At 47.3% G+C, this 19339-nt stretch overlaps 1 protein-coding gene across 1 annotated transcript in view; it reads left to right on the top strand.

Annotated features, from left to right (window-relative positions):
• Positions 1-19339, top strand: part of LOC143334565 (syntaxin-1B) — a 54377-nt gene that overhangs the window by 14902 nt on the left and 20136 nt on the right. Inside the window, exons 2-3 of the mRNA XM_076753397.1 lie at positions 15762-15836; positions 18387-18486. Of these exons, the coding sequence (XP_076609512.1) occupies positions 15762-15836; positions 18387-18486 (175 nt within the window). The remainder of the gene's footprint in view (positions 1-15761; positions 15837-18386; positions 18487-19339) is intronic.

Here is a 19339-nt window from a genome sequence, read left to right as displayed (position 1 = left end):
TCAAATGATGAGCGGTGACGTGGTCTCTCCTGGTCCGAGTGAGGACCCTGGATCCTGCTGAGAACCACAGATCGTTTTCTGTTTTCTGCTCGAGAACAGGAAACAGGTCAGACATTCAGCTGAAGACACTGAAGACACGATGACTGAGGACGAGGTCACATAAAGACACCGTAGGACCGTCTCCAACAGCGACCAGACCAGACCAAACCAGACCAGACCAGACCAGACCAAACCAAACCAGACCAGACCAGACCAGACCAGACCAGCCAAACCAGACCAGACCAGACCAGACCAGCCAAACCAGACCAGACCAGACCAGACCAGACAAAACCAGACCAGACCAGACCAGACCAAACCAGACCAGACCAGACCAGCCAAACCAGACCAGACCAAACCAGACCAGACCAGACCAAACCAAACCAGACCAGACCAGACCAGACCAGACCAGCCAAACCAGACCAGACCAGACCAGACCAGACCAGACCAAACCAGACCAGACCAGACCAGCCAAACCAGACCAGCCCAGACCAGACCAGACCAGACCAGACCAAACCAGACCAGACCAGACCAGCCAAACCAGACCAGACCAGACCAGACCAGACCAGACCAAACCAGACCAGACCAGACCAGACCAGCCAAACCAGACCAGACCAGACCAGACCAGCCAAACCAGACCAGACCAGACCAAACCAGACCAGACCAGACCAGCCAAACCAGACCAGACCAGACCAGCCCAGCCCAGACCAAACCAGATCAAACCAGACCAGACCAGACCAGACCAGACCAAACCAGACCAGACCAAACCAGACCAGACCAGCCAAACCAGACCAGACCAGACCAGACCAGACCAAACCAGACCAGACCAGACCAGACCAGACCAGACAAACAATAAAGACAATAGTGAGGAGATGAGTTGGTTGATCTTCAGGTGCGTCTTCAGGTGGAGACTCTGCAGATGAAAGCAGCTTCCACAGTTTTCTAAACCTCCGTTGACATCAAAGCATTTAGACTGACTGAGGAGGCCCGAGCGATGAAGGAGTGAAGAGGAGCAGAGGATGAACGAGTGAACATCAGGTGACCCAGTTAGAGTCGAGGCCTGTTGGAGTGAATCTGAGCGTGAACGTGAATCTCAGTCGACTGAGAGACTTCCATCATTATCTCCATCGACTGAGCGCATGAAGCTGCTAACGAGGAAGTCTGGAGAACCACCCCGATGCTCTGCTGATGCTGACATTAGACCTGTCCAGTTCTTGGGTAACTGACGTTAGACCAGTCCGGTTCTTGGGTAACTGACGTTAGACCAGTCCGGTTCTTGGGTAACTGATGTTAGACCTGTCCGGTTCTTAGGTAACTGACGTTAGACCAGTCCGGTTCTTGGGTAACTGACGTTAGACCAGTCTGGTTCTTGGGTAACTGATGTTAGACCAGTCCGGTTCTTGGGTAACTGATGTTAGACCAGTCTGGTTCTTGGGTAACTGATGTTAGACCAGTCCGGTTCTTAGGTAACTGACGTTAGACCAGTCTGGTTCTTGGGTAACTGACGTTAGACCAGTCCGGTTCTTGGGTAACTGATGTTAGACCAGTCCGGTTCTTGAGTTAGTTTAGTCCAGAATGAAACACCATGCAAACTACAGGCCGTCGTATCGTGTGTCTCAGTGTGTCGCTGCACTTTATTCGACGTGATGTTAGAAAATAAAGACAAAATGAAATGTGGAAAAAACTCCTTTTTATGGGGATTTTTGTATAATATATTTTAAAGACAAATATTCTCATTCCAAAAACGAAACAATACGTTTGGTCACAAACCGACGGATTAAACAGGTTCACGGCTATAAATAAATCACAGGTTCAACCGTGTCCAACAGTCAATACCCAATCAATACTCAGCGCAGGAGCCCTGATTGTGGAGCATAGCTGCGATGCTTATTGGTGTGATTGATCAATGCCTGATCAATACTGCATTGAAGCCCAGTCAGGAGTGTTGCAGCTGGAGTGGACAGATGTTTTAGGACGGCGTCTGATTTGATTTCTAAAGTTTCATCTTTGGTTTTCTGACCGTCGTCTCTTGACTCTGGTTGTTTTTGTCTTTTGAACCTTTGAACCTGAGCGTCCTCACTGTCTGCAGTCGTGTGTTCGATTCTGAATTTTACACATAAAAGGTGTGAAAGCAGACAGGAAATAGAGACGAGAACATCGAACGCAGGGACACAAATCAAAAGCACAGAAACACCACAAGAAATGAAAACGTTCAAATCATTGGAAATAAAGCTGCAAAGACATAATGTCAAACAAGAGAGGACCCAGGAGGACGCTCTGAGGAACTCCACGTGTTGTCCTGTCTGTCCTGTCCTGTCTGTCCTGTCCTGTCTGTCATGTTCTGTTTGTCCTGTCCTGTTCTGTCTGTCCTGTCCTGTCTGTCCTGTCCTGTCTGTCCTGTCCTGTTTGTCCTGTCCTGTCCTGTTCTGTCTGTCCTGTCCTGTTTGTCCTGTCCTGTCTGTCCTGTCCTGTCTGTCCTGTCCTGTCCTGTTCTGTCTGTCCTGTCCTGTTTGTCCTGTCCTGTTTGTCCTGTCCTGTCCTGTTCTGTCTGTCCTGTCCTGTCCTGTCCTGTTTGTCCTGTCCTGTCCTGTTCTGTCTGTCCTGTCCTGTTTGTCCTGTCCTGTTTGTCCTGTCCTGTCCTGTTCTGTCTGTCCTGTCCTGTCCTGTCCTGTTTGTCCTGTCCTGTCCTGTTCTGTCTGTCCTGTCCTGTCCTGTTTGTCCTGTCCTGTCCTGTCCTGTCCTGTCCTGTTCTGTCTGTCCTGTCCTGTCTTGTCCTGTTTGTCCTGTCCTGTCCTGTCCTGTTCTGTCCTGTTCTGTCTGTCATGTCCTGTTTGTCCTGTCCTGTCCTGTCCTGTCCTGTTCTGTCTGTCCTGTCCTGTCCTGTCCTGTCCTGTTCTGCCTGTCCTGTCCTGTCCTGTCTGTCCTGTCTGTCCTGTCCTGTCCTGTTTGTCCTGTCCTGTCCTGTCCTGTCCTGTTCTGTCTGTCCTGTCCTGTCCTGTCCTGTCTGTCCTGTCCTGTCCTGTCCTGTTCTGTCTGTCATGTCCTGTTTGTCCTGTCCTGTCCTGTCTGTCCTGTCCTGTCCTGTTTGTCCTGCCCTGTCCTGTCCTGTTTGTCCTGTCCTGTCCTGTCTGTCCTGTCCTGTCCTGTTTGTCCTGCCCTGTCCTGTCCTGTTTGTCATGTCCTGTCCTGTCCTGTCCTGCCCTGTCCTGTCCTGTTTGTCCTGTCCTGTCCTGTTCTGTTTGTCATGTCCTGTCCTGTCCTGTCCTGTCCTGTCCTGTCCTGTCCTGTTTGTCATGTCCTGTCCTGTCCTGTCCTGCCCTGTCCTGTCCTGTTTGTCATGTCCTGTCCTGTCCTGTCCTGCCCTGTCCTGTTCTGTTTGTCATGTCCTGTCCTGTCCTGTCCTGTCCTGTCCTGTTTGTCATGTCCTGTCCTGTCCTGTCCTGCCCTGTCCTGTCCTGTTTGTCATGTCCTGTCCTGTCCTGTCCTGCCCTGTCCTGTCCTGTTTGTCCTGTCCTGTCCTGTCCTGCCCTGTCCTGTCCTGTTTGTCATGTCCTGTCCTGTCCTGTCCTGCCCTGTCCTGTCCTGTTTGTCCTGTCCTGTCCTGTCCTGTCCTGTTTGTCATGTCATGTCCTGTCTGTCCTGTCCTGTCCTGTCCTGTTTGTCATGTCCTGTCTGTCCTGTCCTGTCCTGTCCTGTCCTGTTTGTCATGTCCTGTCTGTCCTGTCTTGTCTGTCCTGTCTGTCCTGTTTGTCCTGTCCTGTCTGTCCTGTCTGTCCTGTCCTGTCTGTCCTGTCCTGTCCTGTCTGTCCTGTTTGTCCTGTCCTGTTTGTCCTGTCCTGTCTGTCCTGTCCTGTCTGTCCTGTCTGTCCTGTCCTGTCTGTCCTGTTTGTCCTGTCCTGTCTGTCCTGTCCTGTCTGTCCTGTCCTGTCCTGTTTGTCCTGTCCTGTTTGTCCGGTCTGTCCTGTCCTGTCCTGTCCTGTTTGTCATGTCCTGTCTGTCCTGTCTGTCCTGTCCTGTTTGTCCTGTCCTGTTTGTCCTGTCCTGTCCTGTCCTGTCCTGTCCTGTTTGTCATGTCCTGTCTGTCCTGTCCTGTCTGTCCTGTCTGTCCTGTCCTGTCCTGTCCTGTCCTGTCCTGTCCTGTTTGTCCTGTCCTGTCTGTCCTGTCCTGTCCTGTTTGTCATGTCCTGTCTGTCCTGTCTGTCCTGTCTGTCCTGTCCTGTTTGTCCTGTCCTGTCTGTCCTGTCCTGTCCTGTATATTCCAGCATCAGTAGTTTTATCTAATATCCAAAGACAACATGTCGTCTTCAAAGCAGCTGCAGGACTTCTGTCTTTTGTCCTGAAGACTTAAACAAAGGACACCTGTTTGTGTCCTGTCTCCGTCCAGCTGTCGGTGTCTTTTGACCACAGTCTCTCCACAGTCTTGATCGAGTCCTTCTGAAAACGGGGAGTAATTATCAGCATGATCAATATTTAATGTAATACAAGCGTTCAGGGGTCAAAGTTCAGCAGCGCTGCTTCAGTTCCTGTTCGAGCTGCTGATCTTTGCTCATTAAAAGCACCAAGAGTCCGTCCACACGTCCAAACGTCCTCACACTGTACTTCAAAAACATGACAGATGTACTTTTCATGTTCAGATATTTAAGAATCCTAAAACAGTTTTAATGAATATTTCAGTTTTTTTAACGATCGTCATTAATTAGAAGGAATCTGAAGATGATCAGACCAATCAGAGATCGTCACGTCGATGCCCATCATCCACCATTCCTCCTCCTCCTCCTCCTCGGGTGCACCAGCAGTGAGATGAAGGAGCCGGCAGCACTGAGGCACTCTGGGTAATCTAACTGTTTTCCCAGGATGCAATGAGTCATGGAATCAATAGATAATCTTCTTCTTTCAGTCGGGTGGCGGCTGGCAGGCGGCCTCAGTGTGTGTGTGTGTGTGTGTGTGTGTGTGTGTGTGTGTGTGTGTGTGTGTGTGTGTGTGTTTCCTCATACCAGCACACACTCGCTGTCGGATGAAGACCTCGTAAGGTTTCAGGCTCCTCTCTGATGCCACAGGGCGTCTTTGGATCAGAGTCGCTCACCTGCTCTCGTGTTACCTGTCACAGGTGAGGAGGCGTCGCTCCGCTAACGTCCACGTCCAAACACTGTCTCTGAGTCTTCATGAGCACACGTTCATCCATTTGGACCGATAACCTTTAGAAAGTCTCCAGGACAGACAGGAAGTCTCTACTGAGCACGCTCAGTCCGACAAACCTTCAGGGGACCAGTGGGACGCCGTCTTTGAACGTCACCCAGTCCTCCTGCATACGTCCACGGCAGGCAGTAAATATATTCTCCTCCCTCATCCTCCTCTTCATCCTCCTCTTCATCACCTGAACCTCACACTCGCTCTTGGCTCCCTTCTCTTCCCCATTTACCTCCCCCTCCTCCATCACCTTCACTCCTTCTTTCCTGTCAAATATTAATCCACTTCCTTCTCTCCTTCCTTTTCATCCTCGCTCCACCTCCACCCTTCCTCCATCACCCCCCTCCCGTCCATTAGCAGCCCCCATAAAAGCCCCTTTATGTCTCTCTGTCTCTCTGTCTCTCTTTCTTTCTTTCTCTCTTTCTTTCTTTCTTTCTTTCTCTCTTTCTTTCTTTCTTTCTTTCTTTCTGTGCTTTTCCTCCGTCTCTGTATGTCCTGCGTTTGTCCCTCTGGCGTCTCCTCAGTGAGGAACAACAAGTTGACGACAGTCTGAGTGTTTATTTATAGACCCAAAGAAATAAAGAAAGAAGACAGACTCTGTGTGTGTGTGTGTGCGTGTGTGTGTGTGTGTGTGTGCGTGTGTGCGTGCATGGTTTGATGTCACTTGTCTTTTATTCTGTCTCTTCTGTCTTCTGCTCTCTTTCTTGTCTTTGTACTTTGGGGTTGAACTCCTTGTCAGTGTAAAATCCCATTTTCCACATGGTCTTTAAACATCTCACCATCACTTTGCTGCCAGATTTCTCAGATTTTCTCAGATTCAGCGCGATGAAAACTTCACGAGTGAAAACCTGATGAGCTGCTGACTCAAAGGAGGTGAAGTCATGAAAGCACAAATAGAGCCATTAGTCCATGAATTGATTAATTAATTTAGAGAAAACAAATCTGTTCTGATGATCAAATAATCTTTTCGTTGGTTCCAGCTTCGATGCGTCGACTTGATGTTTTTCTTTGTCACATGATGATAAACTGAAGACGTTCTGACGTTTTATGGACAAAATGAATCATCGAGAAAACGATTGAAGGATCAGTGAAATCAAACCTTCACAAACGTCTGTTTGTTTCATTTCAAGATTTTGCTCAGATTCAAAGCAAACGTCTCCGCCTGTCCTCCACCTGAGGACGTCACTGTCTGTCCACCTGAGGACATCACAGTTTGTCCTTCACCTGAGGACGTCACCATCTGTCCTCCACCTGAGGACATGATGATGTGTCCTCCACCTGAGGACATCGCCGTCTGTCCACCTGAGGACGTCACGGTCTGTCCTCCACCTGAGGACATCACAGTCTGTCCTTCACCTGAGGACGTCACTGTCTGTCCACCTGAGGACATCACAGTCTGTCCTTCACCTGAGGACGTCACCATCTGTCCTCCACCTGAGGACATGATGATGTGTCCTCCACCTGAGGACATCGCCGTCTGTCCACCTGAGGACGTCACGGTCTGTCCTCCACCTGAGGACATCACAGTCTGTCCTTCACCTGAGGACGTCACTGTCTGTCCACCTGAGGACATCACAGTCTGTCCTTCACCTGAGGACGTCAACATCTGTCCTCCACCTGAGGACATGATGATGTGTCCTCCACCTGAGGATGTCACGGTCTGTCCTCCACCTGAGGACATCACAGTCTGTCCTTCACCTGAGGACGTCACTGTCTGTTCAACTGAGGACATCACAGTCTGTCCTTCACCTGAGGACGTCAACATCTGTCCTCCACCTGAGGACATGATGATGTGTCCTCCACCTGAGGACATCGCCGTCTGTCCACCTGAGGACGTCACGGTCTGTCCTCCACCTGAGGACACAGCCGTCTGTCCACCTGAGGACGTCACGGTCTGTCCTCCACCTGAGGACATGATGGTCTGTCCTCCACCTGAATGAAAACGCTCATTCAGCCTAAAACACGTCAGCTCAGTTCACTCTGCATAAATTCATCCATTCATAAGCACACACACACACACACACACACACACACACACACACACACACACACTGTGTTATGGTGCCTTCATGTACTCACAGGAGAATCTGATATCTGAGCATCGGTGTCACATTCATGTTTGACTGTGGAGACAAAACCAGATTCCAGGAAAAAGGAAACTGAATTTAGTTTGTGATCAAAGAAAAACTGAAAGCTTGTTGAGATCCGATTGATCAAAGTGAGTTTAGTGTTTGAGCGAACGCGAGCGAGCGGCCACAGAGCACAGATGGACTCTGGGTAGAGCCAGAGATCCCAGTGGATTGTGGGTAACACAGCTCGCTGCTGGCATGCTTTCCTGCTAACACACACACATACACACACACACACACACACACACACACACACACACACACACACACACGGAAACACAGTGTGTATCCATGCATGCAAACACACACACACACACACACACACACACACACACACACTGCTGGCATCAGAAACACACTCTGACACCTGAGGTCAACGTCCTGATTTAAGTCTGCCTGACATGAGGGGGGATGAAAGAAAGAGAAGAGAGAGGACACGAAGGTATGAAGGGTAGAAGATGGAGAGGAAAGAAAAGAGGGAATAAACATGAAGAAACTGAAGGAAGGAAAAGGAGAGGGAGGAGAGAGGGAGGAGAGGAAAAGGAGGGAGGAGAGAAAGGAGAAGAAGGAGAGGAAGGAGAGGAAAAGGAGGGAGGAGAGAAAGGACAAGGAGGAGAGGAAGGAGAGGAAGGAGAGGAAGGAGAGAGGGAGGAGAGGAAAAGGAGGGAGGAGAGAAAGGAGAAGAAGGAGAGGAAGGAGAGGAAAAGGAGGGATGAGAGAAAGGAGAAGGAGGAGAGGAAGGAGAGGAAAAGGAGGGAGGAGAGGAAGGAGAGGGAGGAGAGGAAAAAGAGGGAGGAGAGAAAGGAGAGGAAAAGGAGGGAGGAGAGGGAGGAGAGGAAAAAGAGGGAGGAGAGAAAGGACAAGGAGGAGACGAAGGAGAGGAAAAAGAGAGGGAGGAAAGGAAAGAGAGGAAGGAGAGGAAGGGGGCAAAGGAAGAAAGACGAGAGAAAAGGAGAGAATTAAAAGACAGGAAAACAAAAGAAAGAAAGAAGAACAGAACAGGGTCTTATGAGTGGATGAACAGATGGATGGATGAACAGATGATGGACGATGGATGGATGGATGATGGTGAAAGAATAAATCTGCAGAAAAGCATAAACAGAGGAAATAAAAGAGGACCGAGAAGTGAACCTTGAGGAACTCCACAGCAGTGTTTGTCCACATGAAGACAGAGGACAGACAGGCTCGATGTCCCAGAACCAGTCATGACTTTCATTTTTCTGTCTCTCGACAAACGAGTGTCTGAATTGTTGAAATTGTCGTCGCTTCGACTCTGATTTTGTCTTTTCTCAAAGAGTCAAAGTCCGTCTGTCCTTCAGCTTTCATGTCTTTCGTCTCGCTCGTGTCGTCTCCAGCGAACAGTTCAGGTCAAACCTGAAGACGTTTGAACATCTGACGCATGAAGACATGAAGCAGAAATCTTTAATTTTCTTCATCGTCATGATTTTTATTTGATGTCCTTTTTTTGCTGCAGTTATTTCAGTGTGTATTTTTTACAGTGGAGCAGCTGAACCTGTCCTCTCTCTGTCCCCTCCCCCATCCTCTAAGTACAGCTCTCTCTCTCCCTCCATCATCACCCATCCCCCCTCTGTCCTCATCTTTTCCTCCTCATCCTCCCTCTCTCTCTCTCCTCCCAGTCTCAGTCTTCCTCTCTCGCTCCTCTTCATCTCCTTCCTCTCCGTTTCCTCCCTCCCTCTCTCCCTCCCTCCCTCTCTCTCTCTCTCTCCTCTTCTTGTCTACCTCTCTCTCCCTCCCTCCCTCTCTCTCTCTCTCTCCTCTTCTTGTCTACCTCTCTCTCCCTCCCTCCCTCTCTCTCTCTCTCTCCTCTTCTTGTCTACCTCTCTCTCCCTCCCTCCCTCTCTCTCTCTCTCTCCTCTTCTTGTCTACCTCTCTCTGCCTCCTCCCCCTCTCTCCTGCAGGACATCAGTGTTCAGTCAGTCACATTAATCAGATTAATTTGCTCACACACACACGTACACACACGTGTTCTCACGTTTACTCCTTCAGTACGACGAGGTTAATCTGTATATGAGAGTACTACACATGTACGTAATACTTCAGAGTGAAGCCGAGGTGAACGCAGTACTGTGACTGTGCTGCTGCTTGCTCCGCTCCGGTACTCGTGAATTCTCACCTCCTCTCACCTCCTCTCACCTCCTCTCACCTCCTCTCACCTCCTGACCTTGTTTCCATAATTCTCCTCTGACTCCACAAATTAGACCTTAATGAAGCTGCACATGTAAACAAAGCTGGAGCCTCAGACCTCAGACCAGCTCAGCTGTTTGTCTTTAACCTGCAGTAACTGTTAACACGCAGTAAAAGTACTCGTGTGTGAGTAAAGTGTTCCTGTCAGTGTGTTTCTGTCTGCTGTCTGTGGATTCATGTTCCTGCTGCATTCATGTGTTCATTCGTGTTCCTGCTGCATTCATGTGTTCATTCATGTTCCTGCTGCATTCATGTGTTCATTCATGTTCCTGCTGCATTCATGTGTTTGTTCATGTTCCTGCTGCATTCATGTGTTCATTCATGTTCCTGCTGCATTCATGTGTTCATTCATGTTCCTGCTGCATTCATGTGTTTGTTCATGTTCCTGCTGCATTCATGTGTTCATTCATGTTCCTGCTGCATTCATGTGTTTGTTCATGTTCCTGCTGCAGTCATGTGTTCATTCATGTGTTCATTCATGTTCCTGCTGCATTCATGTGTTTGTTCATGTTCCTGCTGCATTCATGTGTTCATTCATGTGTTCATTCATGTTCCTGCTACATTCATGTGTTCATTCATGTTCCTGCTGCATTCATGTGTTTGTTCATGTTCCTGCTGCAGTCATGTGTTCATTCATGTTCCTGCTACATTCATGTGTTCATTCATGTTCCTGCTGCATTCATGTGTTTGTTCATGTTCCTGCTGCATTCATGTGTTCATTCATGTTCCTGCTGCATTCATGTGTTTGTTCATGTTCCTGCTGCAGTCATGTGTTCATTCATGTGTTCATTCATGTTCCTGCTGCATTCATGTGTTTGTTCATGTTCCTGCTGCATTCATGTGTTTGTTCATGTTCCTGCTGCAGTCATGTGTTCATTCATGTGTTCATTCATGTTCCTGCTGCATTCATGTGTTCATTCATGTTCCTGCTGCATTCATGTGTTCATTCATGTGTTCATTCATGTTCCTGCTGCATTCATGAGTTCGTTCATGTTGTTCAGCTCAAACATTCAACATCAACACAGCTGGAGATACGAGCTTTTCACTGGACAGGAAGGAATCTGAAGAGTAACTGAAGCTGTCAGATGTAATGGAGTAAAAGTACAACGTTTACTTCTGAGGTGTGCAGTAGAAGTATAAAGTTACTCACTTTGACGTTTTCTGTGTGCAGCGCTGCAGGGGGCGGGGCTGTGCCATTACCCAGCATGCACTGCTACATGTTTATTATTTATTATTGTATACTTGTGAAGTTCGCTGTGTTCGGGTACGCTGGAACTCAACAACGACAAGCAGCCAATCAGACTGAGCTCATAGTGATCATCAATAGATAATCAATCAAAACGCATCATGTCCAAGTGCAGCTGCTGATGTGTGTGTGTGTGTATGTGTGTGTGTGTGTGGAAAGATTTACAGATTCAGATTGTTGATTGAAAGATTGATTGTTTGTAGTTTTTGTCTCTGGTGGACAAACTCTGTTCCTCCCATCCGAGCGTTGGCGGTGTCGTTGCATTGTGGGTAATGTAGGCAGTGCATCCTTTTTCTGCCCATTGTGAGTTGGTATAAATGAATGAATGAATGAATGAATGAATGTGTGTGCAGAGTGGCTGTAAAGTGACATTTTGAGCTCCATGTCTGTCCTCACAGATCAGGTTGATCTCTGCAGGTCACTCAGTCCTCCTCAGAGACAACACACACACACACACACACACACACACACACACACACACACACACACAATTGATCCTTTTGTCTTTTATTCATGTCTGAGGCTGATTTTAGTCCAGAAGAAGAAATTAGCAGCTTCACATGGTCATCAGTGTGAGGAGGTCAGAGGTCAGAGGTCAGAGGTCACAGCAGCCTGCGTACAGTGATCCTCTGACATCAGAGGACTGATCTCAGATCAGCTGATTCTGGATCTCTGGACCATGAATCAACTCGTTTTACTTTTTCTTCTTCAGCTCAACATGTATATTTACAAAGTACTGTAGGTACAACTTTGAAGTACTTGTACTTTACTTGAGTGCTCCCGTTTTATGTTACTTCATACTTCTACTGTGCTACATCTCAGAGGGACATATTGTACTTTTTCCTCCACTGTACTGTATTATTCATGTACTACTGAGCCCGTGTGAATATTTGATACACACACAATACTTGAAGGACTTCCTGGTGTTCTGGGGACCAGTGGAACCAGTGGAACCAGCAGAGCGGCTGGTGTCCATCATGAAGGTGGACACAGATTCATGTGTGCAGATCAATGAATGAATGAATGAACGAAGTGACGGATGAAACCCTTGTTTCAGCTCGTCATCCTGGTTTGAATGTTTTCAGGTTTTCACGTCACGTTTCTGTCAACTGATTCTGTTCAGACCTCAGAGGCTGTTATATTATTTCCCATCAGCCCCTGCTGCTCTCCAGAGGTGGGGAAACCTTTACAGGCGTCACTGTCGGTGGAGACGCTCCGACAGAGGCGATAAAAAGACGCTGAGATGTGTGTTTTCCTGAGGACGAGGGCCGTGTTGATGACAGCAGCTGATTGGTGAACAGAGGCTCTTTGTTACAGAGCTTATCATCTCAGACCAGACGTGTTCAGCGCCGTTCATCTGTGTTTCTGTTTCCCATGATGCTCAGCGACACACGTGTCTGCTGGACTCTGGCTGATCCTGCAGGACTCGGTTTTAAAGGGGTCACTGCTGGGTTTATGTGAACCAAAGACTGAGAGTCTGAGCTGGTCTCTTTAGATCATTGATGGACCACAGTTGGACCCTGTAGGACCCCGACAGCCCATAATAGACCCCGATAGACCTGGTGGACCCAGGTGGACCCTGTCAGACATGAAGAAGCCATCCATCCCTGAGCTTCAGGCTCTGCTGCTGTGGCTGAAGCAGCTGGAGGTCAGACATCGATCCTTGTCGAACATTTCAGTTGATTCACGTCGGATTTTGGATCAGTTCTGGATCTGCAGATCCGGTAAAAGAAGTTGTTCCAGCCCGTAACTCTGCCACGAAGAGCTCGACCTGTGGTCACATTTCAAAGCCTGCAGATCAGTGAGGGGTCGGGGGCAGAGCCAGGCTAACTGTTCCCCCCGCTTCCAGTCTTTATGCTAAGCTAACCGTAGCAGGTGACTCAACATCCTGATCTCTTCCTGTAACCTCGCACACGTCTGTAGATCAAATATGATCAGTTCATAAATTACACATGAGCACACGTGCACAGTCAAGCTGTTTCCTCCTGTCCTGTCCACACACTCACACACAGACACACACACAGACACACAGACACACACACACACACACACACACACACACACACACACACACACACACAGGGAGGGTCAGGTGTGTTGGCAGGTTGGATGGAGGAAGCTGCCATCAGTCTCTGTGGGACGCTGCAGGTCCAGGTGGAGACACCTGGGACAGATATGTGTGTGTACACACACACACACACACACACACACACACACACACTCCCTTCATTACATCACTCTATGTATTCAGCCGTCAGTGTAAACATAATCAGTATCCAGTCTCGAGGACCACGTCTTGGACCCAGACCTGGGTTTGGTGCATGTCTCTGCGGGGTGTGCAGCAGCTAAACTACAGTTCCCATGATGCTTCAGGTGCAGATGGGTCCTGAGCTCCTCCTGCAGCCTTACAGGCCGATGTTATTTATATCTGAGCATTCAGGCCTCACTGACCTGGTTTATACTGTTTGTTTAGCTCTTATTTGACCTGCTGAGAAGAAGGAAACTGCTCTCAGATCAGATCCATCCAGAGATAAACAAACATTTACAGCAGCCATGACGTAACGAGCAGCAGTTTATTCTGATGCAGAGAAGATTAACGGGCTGGTTAACGAGCGGCGGTTCTTCTTTTAAGTCTCAACACATCCGATCAGACGCCTTTTTAAAGATCTGCTCTGTTCTGTCTGCGGCTAACGAGGGACGAAGAAGAGGACGAAGAAGACGAAGAAGACGAAGAAGACGACGAAGAAGACAAAGAAGACGAAGAAGAAGAAGAAGATGAAGAAGAAGAAGAAGACGAAGAAGAAGAAGAAGAAGAAGAAGAAGACGAAGAAGAAGAAGAAGACGAAGAAGAAGAAGAAGAAGAAGAAGAAGACGAAGAAGAAGAAGACAAAGAAGACGAAGAAGAAGACGAAGAAGACGAAGACGAAGAAGATGAAGAAGAGTGGAGAGAATTTCATAATTCAGAAGAGAGCCGACAGGAGAGACAAGGAAAGACATGAGACAAAGGACACAAACCGGGGGCTTTGTGCTTCTTGGCCTTGGGCCTCCAGTGCATCCTGGGAAATTGTGATGAACATTCTCCTCCGTGTCCTGACACTTTACAATCAAGTGATCAGTTGAGGAAATAATCAGCAGATCAATCAATAATGAAACTGAAGATGATGTAAAAATAGAACTAGAATGGTTTTTGTGAGTGTTTCATTCTTTTCTTGATGAACTTCAGTCTGGATGGAAGTTAACGATGAATGTTGTGATGTTAGCATCACAGTTAGCCTGTACGGTTAGCTTGAACACAGCAGCAGAGACTTTGTCCTTCCCTCCGTCTCCTCTGTTTGTTTCTCCTCTGCAGAGTCAGTGTGACGCAGGGGGAGGACGGGGGAGGAGGGGGAGGAGGGGGGAGAGGGCACAGAGGGACACTATAACTGCAGTCTGACCACGGAGACATGCAGACGGACAGAGGAGGAGGAGGACGGAGGGATGCTAGGCTATGCTAACAGCTAGCTGTGATGCTAAATACAAAGACATGTTGAACTTCAGAGTTCACAGACACATTTTAACCGCGTCCCCCAAAACCTGATCTGTCCTCAAGACTTTAACCCTGAAAACACTCACCACTCTCCTTCTCCTCTCCTCCCTCTCCTTTTCCTCTCCTTTTCCTCTCCTTCCTCTCCTCCCTCTCCTTTTCCTGTCCTTCCTCTCCTTCCTCTCCTTCCACTTCTCCCTCTCCTTTTCCTGTCCTTCCTCTCCTTCCTCTCCTTCCTCTCCTCCCTCTCCTTTTCCTGTCCTTCCTCTCCACACAGGTCACAAACCTATCAGCCAATCAGAGAAGGGTTCAATGATGATGGGCAGTCATCATCTTTTACTTCAGTAAAAGTATTAATACCAGTGTAGAAATACTCTGCTATGAGTAAAATATTCAAATACTCACTTAAGTAAAAGTCCAAAGTATTAGCAACAAAATGTACTTAAAGTAGTAAAAGTAAAAGTACCCATCATGCAGAGTGGTCCATTTCAGAGTACTGCATGTTGTCTTATTGGATTATAACAATCGATGCATTCATGTATTCATCACATTTATGTTGCACACTTCTGTGTAGTTTACTCCATCATAGTACACCATACTGTAGTATCTAATTATATTTTGTATTAATAATCTGAATCAAAACTAATCAGATTACAGCAGTAGTACATGTACATGTATAAGTACATGAGTTTCTTCACACCGCTGGTGAGAGTGAAAGTTGTTTTCTGTCCATACATTCAGAAGCTAACGAAGCTAAGTGAGGACTTTCTCTGGCTGCTTCAATCTTTTCTGTTTTGTTCGGAGAAATTTGTCTTTAAACGTGTTTCATTGAGTCTAAAAACTGGAACCAGAACTGTTGTCTGTGGAGGCAGAAGCTCCTTTCTCACGTTAGCTGATTCTGACATTGATTTTGATTAGCAGTGGTGTCAAACTGCTAACATTAGCAGCATAATGCAGACAAGAGAACAGCCTGTTAGCCTGTTAGCATCCTAGCGTGTTTTCTATGAGATGAGAAGCTAACGTTAGCCTGCTCCTTTAAGACATTTTTAATTTTTCTTTCTTTCTGCGTTTGTCTCATGTCTTTTCATCACCTGTCGGCCAATCAGCGTACACCTGACAAGGCGCTTTTCATTATCTGTAATCTATGCATCTCACACACACACACACACACACACACACACACACACACTCGTCTCTATTAACAATAACAGAAATCCAATCAGTGTAATTAGAAAGTGTTTACTTTCACTGAGCGATTCATTTTGTCTGCGCACCCGCTGCCCCCCCTCACCTGCTGACCTCCCCTCAGCTGCTGACCCCCCCCGCTGACCCCCCCTCCCCTCTGTCAGTCTGGATTTGTGTGTGTTTTCTCGAAGTTTGGTTGGTGGATACGTTCCATCATTTACTTCCTGTCTGTCTCTCTGTCTGTCTGCAGGCTAAGGACAGTGATGATGATGAAGAGGTGGTGCAGGTCGACAGGGACCACTTCATGGATGAGTTCTTTGAACAGGTGAGACACGGCACACACAGGTGAAGACCACCCTGGAACACCTTTGGAGGCGCACACACTGGTTTAGCGAGAAAACGTTCCATGTCTTTGAAAATGGTTTGTAGCCACACCAGCAACTGAAAGGGCCCCATGGACACCTGGGCCCCTGAGGGCCACCATGAGGCCCACATGAAGGAACATTTGTGTGGAAAATGTTGAGATTTCGTTCAGAATGGACTTAAATGTAAAAGAGAACGTTCCAGGTATTTTATCCTTCCTGTGAGTAGACAAAGAAAGAAAACAGAAAAATCTCTAATATTTAAAAAAACCACTGAAGTCACTCTGATGTCCAACGTTTGAGGACCGTGAAGGTAAGAGTCGCCTCTAACGCCAGTCTTCACTGTAAAAACAGAACATTTTCTGATACTTGAAGGACCTGGACCCTATAAGTGACTGATGGAGACGATCATGTTTCAGACTGGTTCAGTGTTAAACGAGAGCAGCTGTGATTTAATTGCGCACCTGAGCTTTTATTGTCAGGTAAGCAGGTAGGAGTGAAGGGGACGTTTGATCAGTCTGATTTTTAATGGGACTCATAAAGACTGTGATGCAGGAATGGACGAGTGGGAACTTTCCTTTAGCTGCTTCGTTTGTGAAAGAGACACTTGGAGGTTTCCTGTGTGATCTGTGCACAGATCTGCAGCGACACGGTTCCTCTGAACTCATCCCATCACACCTGACAGACGTCTGAAGATCCGACTCTGCAGAATGACGACAAAGACAAAGCCATGCTTCACTTTGTTCTCCTTTCACCTCCTTTCACCTCCTCTCCTGCCTCCTTGAGCTTTACTGACAATTAAGAAACATATGGAACATCAGCAGCCTTCAGCACGACCGTGTTAAACACTCATTTATTACAGCCCTGTGTTTAATAAAGAGGCTGATGTTTGAGGAGTTCATGGACATAAAGAGACAAACTGATGACGGGCCTGAACTCAGAGTGTGTCCACCCACAGACATGATGAGGACAGAAACCTGTTCACCCAGTCACACTGTGAGGACTCACTTCCTAACTGGTCTTCAGCATGAAAACTGTTTTTTTTACAGGTTCACATCTTTCGTGGAAGGTCAGGAGATGTTTCTGGGTCAATAAATTCGGGAGATCTTTAAATGAATTGTTAAGCAAACAGAGCCTACAGGAGTTCTGTCAGGAGGCCGTCCAGGGACGACTAGCTGTTACTCGGAAGCGAGGGTCCCATGCAGGCAGTGGTAGACAAGCTAATGCTATTGCTAGCATGTTTACTGCCCACTGTTAGCTCTCAGCAGTCAGTGGTTATGACGTCTGGCTTTTTTTGAGATGCTACGTTTTCCCTTTGCTGTGGAGTATTTACTAATGTTTCCGGACGCTGTTTTTCACTGATCACCTTCTCACAGTACGAGTAGACATTCGAGCAAAGCTACTGAAAATTAGCCTGCTAACACCTTAATTAGATTTATTGGTTCAGTTCACAGGGACAGTGCACATTATTAAATATCTCTAGAAATGCACTAATGTTAACCGAGGGGCTGATTTTCATCTGTAGTCCAACCAGACATTTGATAAATTATCATCTACTGCTGACCGCGACGGTCGACTTTTAGAGCTTTGACACTTGAACGAAGCTTCGCTGAAGAGAGGCTGTCGCTGTGGCGTGGGACAGCAGCGACCTTCAGTCTGCTGGGGGAGGCCGATGGACTGCGGCTGGAGCAACACGCACAGATTTGGTGTTGATCTCCCACCTGAAGGCAGGAAGCTTCAGAGCTGATCATCATCTCATGGAGGACAGAAAACAGCACGGACAGACGCAGCTGATCAGCAGTGCATTGGCCACACTGAGGCGTCTAACTGGTGGTAAACTGGTGATGGGGTGTGTTTGCAGTGACACACACACAACAGCCCAACCAGTACTGGATTATTGAGGCTGATGCCAATATTCATATTTGAGATTTTAAAAGAGCTTAATATTTGTTTTAGCATGAACATATTTGATGAAGATCTGGAAACCTGATCAGTGCATTTTTATGTGTTTGACCTATTTTCCATCTCTCAGCTTTTTCCATTTTGATGGTTTGTAGTCATTTTTGATAATACTTAGAACCTAAATGATACTGGATTCAATACCAATATCAATATTTGGGAGTTTAAAAAATTAGGAAATGAATTATCAGCCGATTCATTCATAACCAATCAGATCATCTAAGCTGTGTCAGCGTGTTAGCATGCTGAAGTTAGCATTTAGCTCAAAGCACCATGTGGCTGTAGATGTCTTTCAGTAGTAACTGATATTACTGCAATACTGGTATTATTTCATATAACACTTAATATAGTATTGTAATGTATAACAAGTATTTGATTGTATTTCCAGATGTTTTGTATGATGAGGCCAACGAGATGTGACTTTCCTGTCATCATGTCATTTAAAGTTGTTTTAAAGGTTTTTTTGTGAAGATCAACTTTTCCTCTTGTGACATCACTGTGTGTGTGTGTGTGTGTGTGTGTGTGTGTGTGTGTGTGTGTGTGTGTGTGTTCAGGTTGAAGAGATCAGAGGCTGTATAGAAAAGCTGTCGGAGGATGTGGAGCAGGTCAAGAAGCAGCACAGCGCCATCCTGGCCGCACCCAACCCTGACGAAAGTAAGACTCACAGTTTTACTGCAGTACTTCTAACATGAACTTCAAAGTTTATTCGTATGTTTGGTACTTTTATTCATCATCTCTGTTGGTAATAACAACGCTGGGCCCTCTGAGTCAGACATAGTTAGACGTGACTCGGCAGCAGATGTCACGACGAGCCGACTGTCCCTGCGATCAATAAGTGTAACGATTTGAATGTTATCGTGTCCAGTCTTCTTTAGACTATGTGGACCACAAACGCCTGGACTTCAATCCACAGAAAACAACCTAATCATCAGTTAAATTTCGGTGTTTTTCGTATCATTCAGCCCTGCTAGCCGCTGGTTCTAGCGATGGCTGCAGTTTCCAAAGTTTTTGTTGAGTAGTTGGTTTGTTCTGGTCTTTTGGTTCGGTTTCTTTCACACACAAAGACATTGAAGATCCATAAACGCTTCACTGAAAGGTGACAGCGTTCTCTCCTCTCATTGGTTAGAAGCGTCTGGGGCTGGACAGGAAGAAGATCTGCCTGTGGACGCCCTCAGGTTAGGGACTAGGGGGCTTTGGACACGCCTTTGTCGTATTTGTCTCACAGCTTCTAAGATTCAGCTTAAAGCGTGAAACTGAACCCTGGACTGTCCCGTACTGGACTCTTTCAGACCATTAAACAGATATAAATGTTCAATATTGTGTCGATACGTTGACCCTGATCCTCAGACTGAAATCTGACGCCGTGAACTGCTTGCTGACTGTCGGAGCCTGTTGGCAAACGTCCAGCGGGCGCCGCCGTCAGTCACCTCAGTCCGCCTCCTCCTGACACACGAGCAGAAATCCAGAAAGCGTCCTGTTTGTGAGCGCGAGCTGCGCTGCGTTCACC

This window comes from Chaetodon auriga, chromosome 16, assembly GCF_051107435.1.
Source record: "Chaetodon auriga isolate fChaAug3 chromosome 16, fChaAug3.hap1, whole genome shotgun sequence".
Classification (NCBI taxonomy): domain Eukaryota; kingdom Metazoa; phylum Chordata; class Actinopteri; order Chaetodontiformes; family Chaetodontidae; genus Chaetodon; species Chaetodon auriga.
This window is presented reverse-complemented; position numbering and strand designations above follow the sequence as displayed.